This window comes from Schistocerca americana, chromosome 1, assembly GCF_021461395.2.
Source record: "Schistocerca americana isolate TAMUIC-IGC-003095 chromosome 1, iqSchAmer2.1, whole genome shotgun sequence".
Lineage (NCBI taxonomy): Eukaryota > Metazoa > Arthropoda > Insecta > Orthoptera > Acrididae > Schistocerca > Schistocerca americana.
Window position 1 is genome coordinate 43,778,399 of NC_060119.1, and position 18,408 is coordinate 43,796,806.

At 45.4% G+C, this 18,408-nt stretch overlaps 1 protein-coding gene across 1 annotated transcript in view; it reads right to left on the reverse strand.

Moving 5' to 3' along the window:
- Window positions 1-528: 528 nt before the first annotated feature.
- The window catches only part of LOC124596155 (translation initiation factor IF-2-like), a 105,258-nt gene continuing 87,378 nt past the window's right edge, over window positions 529-18,408 (reverse strand). The window contains exon 4 of the mRNA XM_047135222.1: window positions 529-995. Coding sequence (XP_046991178.1) covers window positions 529-995 — 467 coding nt within the window. The remainder of the gene's footprint in view (window positions 996-18,408) is intronic.

The following is an 18,408-nucleotide window of genomic DNA, read 5'->3' on the forward strand; positions in this document are numbered from 1 at the left end:
GGGACGGTCGCGGGGTAGAAATGACGTAAAGCGCGGCGTGACCCGCGGACAACAGCACAACGGGAGAGGAGGGACACGACCAACGAAGGACAGAACAAACAACCATAAGATCGAACAACAGGTTCACAAGAAAACCTAACAAACACGTCCAGTCGTACACAGATCAAGTCAGTAAGCTGCCTAACAAGAGGCGATGTGTCAACAGACGTACTCGAGATTAGACTTCTTGGCTCAGCGAAAGGCAAGCGCTTAAGTACGCTATCGGGGGCGCCGCTTTTGGCCGCTGGAATCACATGTTCCACTGTAGCGCCCTCACACTAAAAGCGGGCCAGGAGGCGAGCGCCGCCACAGCTTACGGCGCGTCAGTGCAGAGACCTCTACGTGTCTTCGACGTCCACGACGTCTGGCGCGGATTCAAATTCCGCGGCGCGCGGTGCCAGATCCCTCCCCCCTGAAACTTGCACGTGGGGGCGGAAACGCCGCGGACGGTGCCGAGGTGGGCGGCAGTGGCAAGAGGAACTGGGCGTATCAACCGCAACTGGCGTGGAGGAAGGGACCCCCGAGGTATCCGTGACAGCCGATCCCGAGTCCAGGGCGGGGGATGGAGCCGCCGATCCACCCGGAGGCTGAGAGGGCCGGCGGCAGGTCCGCGGAGAGACGGCAACCGGGGGCTGGGACGGTGACCCGAGGTCTCTGTCCGTACCCAAAGGAGGTAGGGAAGGAGGCGGCGGCCCGAGTCCGTGGCAGCACGAGGGCGGAGCTGATTATGATGGCGGCGCTCCAACCATTTCGACGTCTGCACTGACTTAACACGCCGCCCACGGGCCGCGACGACCGTGGCGGGTGTCCAATCCACCTTGCGCCCGTACTCGCGGGGCCACACGGCCGTGCCAGGGGTATACCGCTGCGAGGGCCGGCAGTGGGGGCGGGAGGAGGGCGGCAGCAGCAAATGGAGCAGGGGCCGCGGCTGTCGCCCACGGAGGAGCTCTGCCGGACTGCATCCGTCAATTGGCGTAGTGCGATAGGTTCTCAAAAACGGGGTGAGGGCCGACATGGTTGGCTTCTCTGCCTCGCCATTGGACGAAGGGTGGAAAGGGGGGCTACGGATATGTTTGATACCACTGGCCTCACCGAAGTCGTGGAAGGAGGACGCCGTGAATTGGGGACCATTTTGGAGACCGACATGTGTGGGTGGCCATCAGTGGCGAGAACCTGGGCCAGAGCCTCCGTGGTGGTGGATCTCATGCGGACAACATATGGGTGTTTGGAGTAGGCATCGACGATGAGTAACCACATGGACCCCAAAAACGGCCCGCAAAGTCCACATGGATGCGATCCCAGGGCCGGCGAGGCACAGGCCAGGGTGTAAACGACTGAGGGGTACTTGCTTGCCTGGTGATGCGCACAAACAGTGTACCCATGGACAAGGCGCTCAACATCGCCATCGATGCTGGGCCAATACACATGCCAGTGAGCCAAAACTTTAATACGGTACATACACCAGTACCTGCAGTGTGACAAACTGAGCACCCGAAGCTGTAATTCCGGAGGGATGATCACCAGATGGTATGATATTATGGTGAAAATGGGCATATCCTTGTAATCCCCGAGTCTGGAGATGTGAGTAGAAAAGCAAGGAAGCAGGGAAGCAGGTTCGGATTAGAAACAGTAACGCATTTGTGTCGAGGGATAACGATCGCGAATTTGTAGAACAGTTCTGAGTGTGACTTTGGTCCACTGAGGGTGCTATGATGTAAAAGGGATGATTTTGTTTGGCAGAGGATATGAACTGTACGTTTACAACATCGACACAGTACACGGTGATATATTGCTGAGTTGGAGCTCGGTTTTGCGCACGAATATTCAAGCTCCTGTCCTGGGTGGGGGAGCACAGTAATTGAGTAGGATTCTTCACGTATTTGACGTTATGTAGGCTACGGAGTGATATATTGATGGCTCGTAGGTCGGTTTCACGTTCTAATATTCAAGCTCCTGTCCTCGGTGAGGGAGCAGTGTGATTGAGTAAGAGTCTTCCCGTGTTTGGCGATATGTATGGCGCTTTGCGACGTTTAGTTGTCGTTGTAATATGTTGATCTGTGTAAAATAACCGCTGAATGTCTCGTCCGCAGAAGGAAAAAAAGGCTGAGGAGCTTCGATAACGGTGGCATCAGTAATTCTACAGGTAAATTCGATAAGAGTGTATCATAATGCTCTATTCATTCACATCCTTTGTACTGGGATATAGGAACCTCTACATAGCGGTGAGAAAATTTGCATATGTTGAGAGCAAGAAGGGAATCACGTTTGGAGCGCTGGGAAGAGTGCATTAGGCATTATTTTCAAGAACAGGTTCTGTTAGTGCAAGAATTTCTGTACATACAAGCTGAGACGTGAAGAAAGCGAGCGTTAACTGTTTCTGGGACAGTTTACAATTGCTGAGAGGTCGACCTGGCTGTTATTTTTTATAAAGCCATGTGACATAAGAATAAAATTGAGCAAATTTTAGATGGCGAGTCGCCATGCAGACATTTCGTGGGTACGCGCGGCTGAACGCACCTCATATGTTCCGTTAGGGGGAACTTTCACATGCGTCTGGCGTCGATTCGCGGCTGTGCGCGCCCCGGAGGCGTCTGCACCAGTGTCCAGGTGAACACGTATGTGGATAGGAATTTGTCAGGTGTCAAGTGTGTAAGGGATGTGGCCACCTCATGCTTGAGGGTAGCTGTGTGTGGTTTGACAGCTGACAGCTGCGTCACTTAGCGAGGGTTGCGGCTAATCTCCTCTGCACTCCACTTTACAGGGGGTGGCAGCAGGTGCCTGCCCACATTGATTGCATTAATTTGTGAGCAGGTCTGTAGGCTGTGATATCCGTTATTTGGACAGTTTATGAGTACTGAGTGTTTCTACACATCACTGTGCAGAATTATTTAACAACAGTTTTCAGGTCTGTACTGAAATTATTCGGGAAAATTAGGAGTTATTTGCGTGTCTGCAGACTGTGTACTCTGACCCCAAGCATGTAAGGGCGAGTGTTTTGTGTCAGTGTGACAAATATATTACATCGCTAAATAAAATTTTCCACAATAAATAGAGTGCGCTGCTTCCTTAGTCTCCTCAGCAGCCCAGCACAACCTGAGTCATTTTAGCACCATTTTACCCATACAGGCCACCATCTGGGATTAGGTCACAGGAGGGATGACAGTACCCTCAAGTGGCAGTAATGTGTACTAGGTCAGTTGGAGCCAAGGTCTCGTGGTGGAGTCATTGCTTTCAAAATAAAAACTTATGTCCATCATAGACACATTAGTACAAGTTAGTGCACATTACTACACTTTAGTACACATTAGTACACGTTACATTAGCCCAACAACATGGGTTGGTAAGGGGACGTGGTGGTTGGTTGAGGACAATGGTATTTCCTTCCAAGTGTGGGTGGGTGTGGCATTTGCGAAACTTCATTTTAACTCCACAGTAGCACTCTCTGATGGTGTCAATATGTACTAGGCCTCGTGGTGACCACAATGTATGTCGCCATCTAGAATAATGATAGTCGCATCATCAGATGACGTCACATACAACAGCGCCCTCTGGTGCTGGTACTGTGTACTATGTCAGTTAGAGTCTGGAGCTCTTGGTGAACGCACTGTTTGCCGTCATCTTGGATTACATGACAGATGGGAGCAACCTCTGGTGGTGACCATGTACACTAGGTCTCGTGGTGAACACACTGGATGGCCTTACTACATGAAAATGATTAAATAAAGAATTGTTCAAACAAATTTCGGGCTTGCAGCCGGTCGTCGTTCAATACTTCGCACGATATTTCAACTGGGCACCTGCCAGTCATCTTCAGGTGAGCCGTCGCAGACTGGCGATAAAGTTCTCCGCTCCGCAATATATAGCGTACTGTAACTATTCTGCGCATGCGTCGAAAACTTGTTGTTGAACCAACACTGCCCGCCGGCAGCGCCCTCGCTGGTGGAATAGCGGAACTCAGTCGCCCTCTGCGTTGCTGTTTGCCACGGCCATCGACGCACTCTGTCGTCTTCGATTTGAGCAAATCGTGGAGATGATGGGATTCCATGCACTGTCCAGCTGGTAGCCGCTGTCACGGTTTAACAGATTTTCCGCCAGTCGTATTTCTACGGATTCTTTAATAATGGAGTCCCAGAAAGACGTTGCTGTAGACAAAATCATTATTTTCTCATACTCCATTGAATGTCCAGTAGAAATACAATGTTCAGCAATAGCGGACTTGCTTGGCTGCCTTTTTATGGAGGACTTTGAAGAGAGAGCGCTTGAATCGGTGCCCTGAAGCCAACAGTTTTCTGGCGGTATGTGGATGACACTTTCATAGTGTGGCCTCATGGAGAAGATAAATTAATGGAGTTTCTACATCACCTCAACTCCATTCATAGCAACATCCTCTTCACCATGGAAATAGAGAAAGATGGTTGTTTCCCTTTCTTGGATGTCCTGGTTCGAAGGAAGAATGATGGTTCTCTAGGGCATTCAGTTTACCGGAAACCCACTCATACTGATTTGTACCTGCAAGCATCGAGTTGCCATCACCCATCGCAAACCATGAGTTTGCTTAAAACACTTGCTCATAGAGCTCGTACTGTCTCAGATCTAGATTGCTTATCTCAAGAACTCGCCCATCTACAGACAGTATTCAGCGAAAATGGGTATTCCATCCGGCAGATTAACAGGGCACTAACAGTTAAAACTAAGAAGCAGGAAGTGAATAAAGAGGAGAACATGCCGGAACAATCTTTAGCTTTTCTTCCTTTCGTTGGCAACACTTCGTTTAAAATAGCAATAAAACTCCGAAAATTTCAGGTAAAAGTGGTTTTCCGCCCACCATCGGAGATTGCGGACCTTGTGGGATCAGTTAAGGACAATCTGTTACTACGAAAGGCCGGAATTTACAAAATACCGTGCCAATGTGGTATGGCTTACATAGGTCAAACCACACGCACCGTGAAAGAACGCTGCACTGAACATCAACGTTACACCCGCCTTTTACAGCCAAGCAAGTCCGCTATTGCTGAACATTGTATTTCTACTGGACATTCAATGGAGTATGAGAAAACAATGATTTTGTCTACAGCAACGTCTTTCTGGGACTCCATTATTAAAGAATCCGTAGAAATACGACTGGCGGAAAATCTGTTAAACCGTGACAGCGGCTACCAGCTGGACAGTGCATGGAATCCCATCATCTCCACGATTTGCTCAAATCGAAGACGACAGAGTGCGTCGATGGCCGTGGCTAACAGCAACGCAGAGGGCGACTGAGTTCCGCTATTCCACCAGAGAGGGCGCTGCCGGCGGGCAGTGTTGGTTCAACTATCAAGTTTTCGACGCATGCGCAGAATAGTTACAGTACGCTATATATTGCGGAACGGAGATCTTTATCGCCAGTCTGCGACGGCTCACCTGAAGATGACTGGCAGGTGCCCAGTTGAAATATCGTGCGAAGTATTGAACGACGACCGGCTGCAAACCCAAAATTTGTTTGAACAGTCAATTCGCCGGGAAAATTTTAAAATTCACAAATAAAGAATTATTTGCAAGTCCTTTCCCCGCAATTCCTTAGGAGTAGGTGGTGGTTAGGTGACTGATGTTACAGCAAGTGCCCTTTCTTTCCCGCCATTTTCTTAGCTTAGTAGAGATATGCATATTAACCTTTGTTTACTGCTAAAATTCAAACTTGGTGCCAGTTCATAGGAAGAGGTGGCAGTAGGATGACTTAGGTTAGTGGAGGTAGGCCAAGTGAGCTATGTTCCCGCGATTTTCTGACCTTAGTAGAGATAACCTTAGTGCGGTGCATTATCCTGTTGGAATTTGAACTTCCCGCCATTTTTCTTGGGGAGGGGGGTCAGGCACCAAAATTCAAACTTCCTGCCAAAATCCGTCATCTTGAATGACGTCATGGCTGCCATCTTGGATGAGGCCATGCGCTGTTGCCAAGTCTACATGACACCATATTGAATAATGTCACTGCTGGCATCTTGAATGCATCTGGCAACAATGCAGAGAGTCCTCGTGTCCCCCTTGCTCCAATACTTACACAAACTGCATAATTTTGAGATCGGTGATTGGCCTTTAAACAATGCCCTCAGTCAACGTTCTTGTCGGTCTGATTAGGGAATATGATGCTGGTTTGCGAAATATAATTCCATCATAAAGAAGTAAAAATTTTCTATGCACTATTTTCGCATTTCAGAAGAATTGCCAGCAGCAAAAGTGGTTAACATAATATAAATTTTTTTTAAATACCAGTAATATTATACTATGATTCGAGTCTTAACGACCACAAGTCTTATGTCAGGGGTAATCCTGTGGTTTGACTGCTCAATGAGCTCGAAAGACTTTCATCGGATGTTGATAAGCTTTACAGCGACAACGTTCCCCTTTACCCAATCGGAGGAGAATGATGATTTGTATAATAATGCAGTTGACTGCTATATCTGTGAGCTGCCGTTAGACAGAAAAATGGGAGCTCCTCATAAATACCACTGACAGTTCAGTGTGCAATTTGAAGTACCAGCTACCAAGGCACATACCCATTGTCTTCCATAATTTAAGTGGGTATGACGCTCACTGTCTAGTTGAGCACTTGTCTGGTTGTGGTTGGGAGAAGAATCAGATCAGTGTTGTACATGAGAACATCGAGAAATACATTTCATCTTCCAAATGAATGACGCCAAAAATTATGCTCCACTTCCTTGATAGGCTACGTTTCTTCAGGCAACACTCCTGAAAGTCATTGAATCTCTGCCTCAAGCTGCATTTCCCGACAGGGACACATTTCAGCTTGTGACTAGGAAGGGGTTTTGCCTTACGAGTATGTGGATAACATGGAGAAATTCAATGAAACCCAACTACCCAACATAACTGCATTCTCCAGAAATCTTACAGGCAACGCCATAATGGATGCAAGGTATGAGCTTGCCATAAAAGTCTGGTAAGAATTCAAAATGTCCACTTTAGGAGAGGACGTACAACTTTACGTGGACACAACTATGTGCTTTCTTGCAGAAGTTTTTGAGAAATTATGAAGTCTATGCATGGTCACATACTGTTTGAATCCCGTCTTTTATTACATGGCACCTGGGTCATCTTGGGCGCAGTGCTCAAGAAAACGAAGTGCAGTGTCGAATTATAGACCAATACTGACATGCTTCTTTTCTTTGAGCGTGGGATCCATGGGGGGACTTTGCCATTGTGTCCATAGGCACATGAAGGCAAACAGCTCACGGATGAGTGACACGTTCAATGTATTCCTTGATTCAAGTTACATAATGTATCTGGGCATAATTAACTTATATGGACACGACAGCAGCAATCATGGGTGACCGAAGACGAATGCAAGGGATTACGTGGAAAAATCATGGGGGGGGGGGGGGGGTGGCAGCTAATTCTGATGTAAGGCATGTGGTGGAGGGAGAACTCAAATACCCTATTAGTTTGCATGATGCACACGCCTATTTGGCGCTCTGTCTAGAGCGAGTTCCACAAGAAGGCTCCACCCCAAAACTGATGTCCCACAGAATAAGAAGGTTATCAGCCTTATGAAGGACGAGGCGAAAGGATTGGCAAGTGTGGAGTTTGTAGGTCTGTGATCAAACATGCATGCACTCCCGCACTGGAAGTTTCCAAATGGTTCAAATGGCACTGAGCACTATGGGACTTAACTTCTAAGGTCATCAGTCCCCTAGAACTTAGAACTACTTAAACCTAACTAACCTAAGGACTTCACACACATCCATGCCCGAGGCAGGATTCGAACCTGTGACCATAGCGGTCTCGCGGTTCCATACGGTAGCGCCTTGAGCTGCTCGGCCACTCCGGCCAGCCCATTGGAAGGTGCCACCCAGAGGTGGGATAAGGATGCGCATCGTATGGCATTGAGAGTCCTCTCTATCGAAGACTAGAAGCGGTGCCTGTGCAGTGGTGTTCATGGTGCTTCACTACAGCTGCCTGATATGGTACGACAGACCAGTATCCAGTCGAGAGCACATGAGGTGTACACTGTGGTGTAGTCTAAAATCGGCCTGTCATAGTATGATGATAAAAGGCTCATTTGTGACGAGGGGACTGAAACTCTCCGATACTCACATACTACTCGTGTTTAGCAAGAGAAGAGATGGTAGACTCTGATTGAGTGAGAGTGAGAGAATGAGGGAGAGAGAGAGTGTGTCTGCAGAGCAGTAGTAGAACCCTATTTCATAGTGTAAGTGATTTTGTGTGTGTGTGTGTGTGTCGTGTAAATATTTGTGTATACTGGATTCAAGTGTATATACGCACATGGGCCAAGTGTGGAAAAAAAATATAAAAAAAGTAAAAGAAAAATTTATTTATATGTACACCATGTGTGTGAGAGAAAAATGTTAAAAAAGCCTACACAAAAATATTAAAAACCATAAACACAAAAAATATGTTTATATTTATTTATTTGTTCATATGCAATGCATGTGCAGACTGTCAACGTATATTTCTAAGCACCATGTGCGTCTGGTAAATGGAATAATTTTTTAGGTTTTTCACCTGCCGTTAGCCATCTAAGTTAGAATAGTTTTTAAGTGTATAAATACACTCCTGGAAATTGAAATAAGAACACCGTGAATTCATTGTCCCAGGAAGGGGAAACTTTATTGACACATTCCTGGGGTCAGATACATCACATGATCACACTGACAGAACCACAGGCACATAGACACAGGCAACAGAGCATGCACAATGTCGGCACTAGTACAGTGTATATCCACCTTTCGCAGCAATGCAGGCTGCTATTCTCCCATGGAGACGATCGTAGAGATGCTGGATGTAGTCCTGTGGAACGGCTTGCCATGCCATTTCCACCTGGCGCCTCAGTTGGACCAGCGTTCGTGCTGCACGTGCAGACTGCGTGAGACGACGCTTCATCCAGTCCCAAACATGCTCAATGGGGGACAGATCCGGAGATCTTGCTGGCCAGGGTAGTTGACGTACACCTTCTAGAGCACGTTGGGTGGCACGGGATACATGCGGACGTGCATTGTCCTGTTGGAACAGCAAGTTCCCTTGCCGGTCTAGGAATGGTACAACGATGGGTTCGATGACGGTTTGGATGTACCGTGCACTATTCAGTGTCCCCTCGACGATCACCAGTGGTGTACGGCCAGTGTAGGAGATCGCTCCCCACACCATGATGCCGGGTGTTGGCCCTGTGTGCCTCGGTCGTAAGCAGTCCTGATTGTGGCGCTCACCCGCACGGCGCCAAACACGCATACGGCCATCATTGGCACCAAGGCAGAAGCGACTCTCATCGCTGAAGACGACACGTCTCCATTCGTCCCTCCATTCACACCTGTCGCGACACCACTGGAGGCGGGCTGCACGATGTTGGGGCTTGAGCGAAAGACGACCTAACGGTGTGCGGGACCGTAGCCCAGCTTCATGGAGACGGTTGCGAATGGTCCTCGCCGATACCCCAGGAGCAACAGTGTCCCTAAATTGCTGGAAAGTCGCGGTGCGGTCCCCTACGGCACTGCGTAGGATCCTACGGTCTTGGCGTGCATCCGTGCGTCGCTGCGGTCCGGTCCCAGGTCGACGGGCACGTGCACCTTCCGCCGACCACTGGCGACAACATCGATGTACTGTGGAGACCTCACGCCCCACGTGTTGAGCAATTCGGCGGTACGTCCACCCGGCCTCTCGCATGCCCACTATACGCCCTCGCTCAAAGTCCGTCAACTGCACATACGGTTCACGTCCACGCTGTCGCGGCATGCTACCAGTGTTAAAGACTGCGATGGAGCTCCGTATGCCACGGCAAAGTGGCTGACACTGACGGAGGCGGTGCACAAATGCTGCGCAGCTAGCGCCATTCGACGGCCAACACCGCGGTTCCTGGTGTGTCCGCTGTGCCGTGCGTGTGATCATTGCTTGTACAGCCCTCTCGCAGTGTCCGGAGCAAGTATGGTGGGTCTGACACACCGGTGTCAATGTGTTCTTTTTTCCATTTCCAGGAGTGTATCTATGTAGCTCAGAGTCCATCAGAATTGTTATTGTAAAAATCTTTACTATTGGGGCTGTTCAATTTAGATTCTAAGTGAGCACAGTCGACCAGAATTACTGTAAAAGCTATGCTACTGGGACTGTGGAATTTAGCTGTAGTAAAGAAAGTATCTCCACATTAGTTTTTAGTGTAGATTTAAAAAAAATTTCCAGTGTTATTGGAGAAAAAAACTGTAAAAAAATATTCTTGATTTTGTAGTATGTAAGGTAAAAGTATCTGAACTGGAATATAAGAGTGAAATTGTACCTCAAGAATACTATATCGTACCTCAAAAACTACATTGTGCCTCAAGAATTATATTGTACCTCAAGAAGTATGTTATAAATGTGTCAACTGAATAAACGAAAAAAATTTGTCACTATACGTCTTTGTCGTCAGTATTTACATGAATCCTGTCCCCAATAGCGTTATATATATATATATATATATATATATATATATATACAGGGTGAGTCACCTAACATTACCGCTGGATATATTTCGAAAACCACATCAAATACTGACGAATCGATTCCACAGACCGAACGTGAGGAGAGGGGCTAGTGTAATTGGTTAATACAAACTATTAAAAAAATGGACGGAAGCATGTTTTTTAACACAAACCTACGATTTTTTAAATGGAACCCCGTTAGTTTTGTTAGCACATTTGAACATATAAACAAATACGTAATCAGTGACGTTTGTTGCATTGTAAAATGTTAATTACATCCTGAGATATTGTAGCCTAAAGTTGACGCTTGAGTACCACTCCTCCGCTGTTCGATCGTGTGTATCGGAGAGCACCGAATTACGTACGGATCCAAAGGGAACGGTGATGGACATTAGGCACAGAAGAGACTGGAACAGCACATTACGTCCACATGATAACACTTTTTTATTGGTCTTTTTCACTGACGCACATGTACATTACCATGAGGGGTGAGGTACACGTACACACGTGGTTTCCGTTTTCAATTACGGAGTGGAACAGAGTGTGTCCCGACATGTCAGGCCAATAGATGTTCAATGTGGTGGCCATCATTTGCTGCACACAATTGCAATCTCTGGCGTAATGAATGTCGTACACGCCGCAGTACATCTGGTGTAATGTCACCGCAGGCTGCCACAATACGTTGTTTCATATTCTCTGGGGTTGTAGGCACATCACGGTACACATTCTCCTTTAACGTAACCCACAGAAAGAAGTCCAGAGGTGTAAGATCAGGAGAAAGTTCTGACCAATTTATGCGTCCTCCACGTCCTATGAAACGCCCGTCGAACATCCTGTCAAGGGTCAGCCTAGTGTTAATTGCGGAATGTGCAGGTGCACCATCATGCTGATACCACATACGTTGACGCGTTTCCAGTGGGACATTTTCGAACAACGTTGGCAGGTCATTCTGTAGAAACGCGATGTATGTTGCACCTGTTTGGGCCCCTGCAATGAAGTGAGGACCAATGAGGTGGTTGCCAATGATTCCGCACCATACATTTACAGTCCACGGTCGCTGTCGCTCTACCTGTCTGAGCCAGCGAGGATTGTCCACGGACCAGTAATGCATGTTCCGTAGATTCACTGCCCCGTGGTTTGTGAAACCCGCTTCATCGGTAAACAGGTAGAACTGCAACGCATTCTCTGTTAATGCCCATTGACAGAATTGCACTCGATGATTAAAGTCATCACCATGTAATTGCTGATGTAGCGACGCATGAAACGTGTGAAAGCGGAGACGATGCAGTATGTGCATGACACTACTTTGACTCAGTCCACCGGCTCTCGCAATGTCCCGTGTACTCATGTATGGGTTCATGGCAACAGCAGCTAACACACCAACTGCACCCGCTTCTCCTGTGACGGGCCTGTTACGGACCCGTTTGCGTGCTACGACCATACCTGTTGCATACAGTTGGCGGTAGATGTTTTGCAATGTGCGGCACGTTGGATGCTCTCTGTCCGGGTACCGTTCTGCATACACCCTGCAGGCTTCAGCTGCATTTCGTCGACACTCGCCATAGATGAGTATCATCTCCGCCTTTTCAGAGTTCGAATACACCATGGTCACAGTTCCTACAACACTACACTATCACAGACGTCTGGTAACACGGTGTACTACAGTTGGTCTGCGTGCGGAGACGAATGCAGAATAACAATAGCAGCAAGCGGTACATGCGGACACTGCGACAGCTAGACCAAATCACAACAGTGCACTACAGCCACACTCGTAAACACGGTCGTCATCGTAAACATGTCCCTGCAGATGCTGCTCGCCGACCGTGGCCCGTGTTTGTTACAACACGCAACTGAACGTCGGATGTTTCAAGCGTCAACTTTAGGTTACAATATCTCCGGGTGTAATTAACATTTTACAATGCAACAAACGGCACTGATTACGTATTTGTTTATATGTTCAGATGTGCTAACAAAACTATCGCGGTTCCATTTAAAAAAACATAGGTTAGTGTTAAAAAACATACTTCCGTGCATTTTTTTATGGTTTGTATTAAACAATTACACTAGCCCCTCTCCTCACGTTCGGTATTTGGAATCGGTTCATCAGTATTTGATGTGGTTTACGAAATACATCGAGCGGTAACGTTAGGTGACTCACCCTGTATATATATATATATATATATATATATATATATATATATATATATATATATATATAAGGTTGTCTGTTCATAAATGACATTAGTTTTGCTGAAGAGTGAGTGCTATAAAGGAGATCAAGTTTAAGACGGATGATAGCAAAATATACAGAATGGCTGCGTGGAATTATCCCTATCGTGCAGCCCGAATTGGGTTATGGGAGCAGGAGGCATGTGACAGTGTTCACTTCCAAAGACATACAGCACACATGTCTAAAATTATACCTCTGGTGCTTGAAGAAACTCACAGACGTAGTATCTGGTTAAAAATGAACACTGTCAACGCTGGAACAGGGTTGAAAAAAGAACACAGAGGTTGTAAAGTAAAAAATTATTTATTTTTTACCCAGCCTAAAAGTAAATTTACATCTTCTTCTTCTTCTTCTTCTTCTTCTTGAGTCAATGGAGAGCAGGGCACCCGTAGAATTACAAGTCTTGAACAGCAACAAACATGAGGATTCGATGCATTCACGAGATCTTCTCCTACCCCTTCACGTAGATAATGGTATCTGTGTGGTTGAATAGTAGACGCGACATCACCATATTGTTATATGGTATGCCAGTATCATCTCAGTGAATTCCAACGCACTTCACATCCTTAAAAGACCTCGGTGACGCTTTGTTTGCTGAGAATGTCTCTATTATTACGGCATCTTCTATGTACACTACGAATGCAACATCTTTAAATATGAACTGTCTACGCTCACCATCATAGAATCCCTGAGTGTCTGCAATGATGTTTATACCTTGAGATGCCATTGTGGAATGCTCTAGGTATGGCACAGCACCTGTTCATTTATACAGCTCGTTGTACAACGCCTGTGAGCGAGCGGTAGTTGATCACACAGTCATGTGGAACTAGAGCATACATGGCAGTGTGTTCCAGGAAATTTGCAGAAGATTTAAATTCAATACGTACATCTGGTGCAGATGTAATTATCTCGTTGTGTTTCGAGCGGCCTATTACGATGATCGGTGATGGCTTCTGTGGACTGAGTAGACAACCCCTTCTTCAGCACTTTCACAGTAAGAAGCATGATACCTAGCATACATGTCATATGCTAGACTACAAATTTCATCCCACTGCAGGTGTAAATTGTCATATGGGCAGTGTGCGATTTGCAGGGGGGCGGGGGGGGATGGGGGGGGAGGTATGGGGGGGGGGGGGGGGGATTTCCCCCAATCTGCATCAGACCATCCCCTCCTCTGGTTTTAGTATATGCATCCCAACCTGGGATGTTTATTTCCCATGCACTGGAGTAAAACTTTAAATATAATTTAAATTTGTGGAGCCGAACACTGAAAGTTTTTAATACAGTCTTACTATTAATAATATTAATATTTTTCCTTATTAATTTTGAAAAAGTGTTATGTAGTAGTTAAGCATTTCAAAACATTTAGAACTAAATCATCATTAACATGTTGTCATTGTTGCTTTCGTCTAAGGTGCGTCATCCGTTTACTTGCGAGCTTGCGAGGGAAGTAGTGTGGCAGTGATACCGTATCAGTCGTACCGCAGAGTTGGGTGAGCTGGGGGGCTGAAATTCCCACCCCGGGCCCTGACACAGGGTGGCGACCGGCCCGGTACCTGTGCGAACATTTACCATTAGGCCACCTTTTGGCAACGGTATGACGCGGATTAACAGGGACGAAAGCACAAAGTGGTGCGAAGTGAGCAACGGTACTGGTCAGACGGGATCGGACAGTCTGACTTCGCTAGCCGCGAACCACGTGGGTGGAGCATAACACAGGCTCCCCAGCATCGCGTACTCCAAATTAATTGGTGCCGTTCGTTCTTTGCCGCGCGTCCGCCACACACACGGCGATCTTCACACGTTCCCGCTTCAGTAGCTTCATTAGTGAGTTGAGTGCGTCCGGGCCTGTAAGAACTACGGAATTTCAGGATGTCATTCAAACAAAGGAAAATTTCTGATTTCCTTAAGAGCAGTGCATTACCTGATACGTGTACAAACCGTGACAGTCAGGATACTAACAGTGGTGCTAAAAGAGTTAAAATAGACAGTGAATGTAAAAAAGAAAACGGTAATGATGGTGCTAATACAGGGGAAGAGACCGAATCTCCGGTGACTGAAAACTGTGACACGTCAAAGGTAGGAATGGAAGTAACAGTTCTCTTGGAATTATAGTAGGAAATTGTGTTACCTTATCACGTTTTCAAAACTGGCAAAAGACTAATGCGTGGCTGCCCGTAAATGACAAAAACTTAGTAATATGCACAGTGTGTCCACAAGTTTGTGAACTTAAGGTGGAAAGCAGTGAACGTGTGCGTATCGATAACGCGTTTTTAGCTGGTGTTTCTGCTAATAACGCCAAAAAAATAAATGATAAAATCGGGGATCATGCAAAGTGTAAATCACACATGAAGTGCGTAGAAAACACGAGTATAAAAGAGAAGAAAAGTTTACAAAAATGCGTCACTGAAATGCAAAGTTGTGGGGAAAGCAGCATCAAGAAAAAGTTATCGCAACTGCTTCGTTGTTCAGATCTGCATATATAATAGCTAAACAGAAATTATCATTCAAATCGTATCCTGCAGTAATCGAACTACAACAGCTTAATGGTTTATCAGTCGGTAATATGCTTCATTCTGACCATGCATGCCGAAATATCATTATGTTCGTAGGAGAAGAAATGAAAAAAAATCTTGCTCACTTCCTTGTAGAATCGGGTACAAACTTCAGTATCATGATGGACGGAAGTACAACGGTTTCCAATAAAACTTGTTTAATAATATATTTACGTTTGTCCTTTGAGGTAGTTGCTTGCAATTACTTTTTTGACATTGTTGAATTAGAAAGTGGGACAGGAGAATGCATTTTCAGCACACTGTTAGCAGCTCTTGAAAAGTATGGCATTACAAATTATGTACTAAAGAAACACCTTGTAGGTATCACACCAGATGGTGCCTCAACAATACTTGCCCCTTACAAAGGCGTAGCTGCTCTACTGCGTAGTCATTCACATAAGGATTTAACTGTCGTTCATTGTATGAACCACAAAATGGAATTAGCTGTCCACGATGTTATGAATGATGTAGCAGATGAATACCATGTTGTTGTTGTTGTTGTGGTCTTCAGTCCCGAGACTGGTTTGATGCAGCTCTCCATGCTACTCTATCCTGTGCGAGCTTCTTCATCTCCCAGTACCTACTGCAACCTACATCCTTCTGAATCTGCTTAGTGTATTTATCTCTTGGTCTCCCCTTAGATTTTTACCCTCCACGCTGCACTCCAATACTAAATTGGTGATCCCTTGATGCCTCAGAACATGTCTTACCAACCGATCCCTCCTTCTGGTCAAGTTGTGCCACAAACTTCTCTTTTCCCCAATCCTATTCAATACTTCCTCATTAGTTATGTGATCTACCCACCTAATCTTCAGCATTCTTCTGTAGCACCACATTTCGAAAGCTTCTATTCTTTTCTTGTCCAAACTATTAACCGTCCATGTTTCACTTCCATACATGGCTACATTCCATACAAATACTTTCAGAAATGACTTCCTGACACTTGAAGCTATACTCGATGTTAACAAATTTCTCTTCTTCAGAAACGATTTCCTTGCCATTGCCAGTCTACATTTTATATCCTCTCTACTTCGACCATCATCAGTTATTTTGCTCCCCAAATAGCAAAACTCCTTTACTACTTTAAGTGTCTCATTTCCTAATCTAATACCCTGAACATCACCCGATTTAATTCGACTACATTCCATTATCCTCGTTTTGCTTTTGTTGATGTTCATCTCATATCCTCCCTTCAAGACAGCATCCATTCCGTTCAACTGCTCTTCCAAGTCCTTTGCTGTCTCTGACAGAATTACAATGTCATCGGCGAACTTCAAAGTTTTTATTTCTTCTCCATGGATTTTAATACCTACTCCGAATTTTTCTTTTGTTTCCTTTACTGCTTGCTCAATATACAGATTGAATAACATCGAGGAGAGGCTACAACCCTGTCTTACTCCCTTCCCAACCACTGCTTCCCTTCCATTCCCTCGACTCTTATAACTGCGATCTGGTTTCTGTACAAATTGTAAATAGCCTTTCGCTCCCTGTATTTTACCCCTGCCACCTTTAGAATTTGAAAGAGAGTATTCCAGTCAACATTGTCAAAAGCTTTCTCTAAGTCTACAAATCGTAGGTTTGCCTTTCCTTAATCTTTCTTCTAAGATAAGTCGTAAGGTCGGTATTGCCTCACGTGTTCCAGTATTTCTACGAAATCCAAACAGATCTTCCCCGAGGTCGGCTTCTACTAGTTTTTCCATTCGTCTGTAAAGAATTCGTGTTAGTGTTTTGCAGCTGTGGCTTATTAACCTGATTGTTCGGTAATTTTCACATCTGTCAACACCTGCTTTCTTTGGGATTGGAATTATTATATTCTTCTTGAAGTCTGAAGGTATTTCGCCTGTTTCATACATCTTGCTCACCAGATGGTAGAGTTTTGTCGCGACTGGCTCTGCCAAGGCCGTCAGTAGTTCCAATGGAATATTGTCTACTTCGGGGGCCTTGTTTCGACTCAGAACTTTCAGTGCTCTGTCAAACTCTTCACGCAGTATCGTATCTCGCATTTCATCTTCATCTACATCCTCTTCCATTTCCATAATATTGTCCTCAAGTACATCGCCCTTCTATAGACCCTCTATATACTCCTTCCACCTTTCTGCTTTCCCTTCTTTGCTTAGAACTGGGTTTCCATCTGAGCTCTTGATGTTCATACAAGTCTTTCTCTTATCTCCAAAGGTCTCTTTAATTTTCCTGTAGGCAGTAACTATCTTACCCCTAGTTATATAAGCCTCTATATCCTTCCATTTGTCCTCTAGTCATCTCTGCATGTATACCATATACAGGTTTTTTTAGATTCCTTATATTCTGTGTTTTTTCGAAGTCCCAAAAATCAGAGATTACTACAAAGTGTTTCACAAGAATTATCCTCGCAGCTATTAAAACTAGGCCGTCTTTTTCGCGTACGGTAGGTTGCTTCCTCATTTAATGCTGTTCGAGCTTTTCTTGAAAGTCACAGTTCTCTTGTCCATCTTTTTGAAAAACTGAGACATGATGGTTCCTGATCAACTCAGGAGAGATCTAAATTTGAAGGTTTACTAAAACATCTCACAAAGTGGTTGCTTGTAATGGAATTAGTTGTGCTTTATGAGGCCCTGGAAGTTCTGCAAGTATTATCATTCTTTACGCAAAACAGAAATTGTTCAGTCCTTAAAGCAAAACAGGAAATTGACGTGGCTATAAGAACTCTTGAAACCCTGAAAACGCCACGAATTAGGATGATAGTACAAGAGATGGAGGAAAAGCGCACATTCAAAGGGGTATTAAAGAAAGAACCAACTTGTGATGAATATAATAGATTTCAGACATTTCGGAAGAAATTTTTTCAGTCTTTGGTAGACAATATAAAAAACCGCTTTGAGGACTTGGATTTCTTTTCGGGTGTAGCCGTATTAAATTCAGATACATGGCCTTCAGATGATGGTGTTTTATGTTGACATGTCAATTTCTCGCTTGTGTAATAAGGTGGATTTTAAATTACGTGGATGCACGTGTGCGTTACTAGTTAAAGATTTTCGAATCTATAGAGAAAATCCTCAACACATGCCCAATTCTGTGAAGGAACTTTTGAAAGCAGTCGAAGTTATACCTATATCTACGGCTGAATGTGAACGCGGATTTAGTGCCA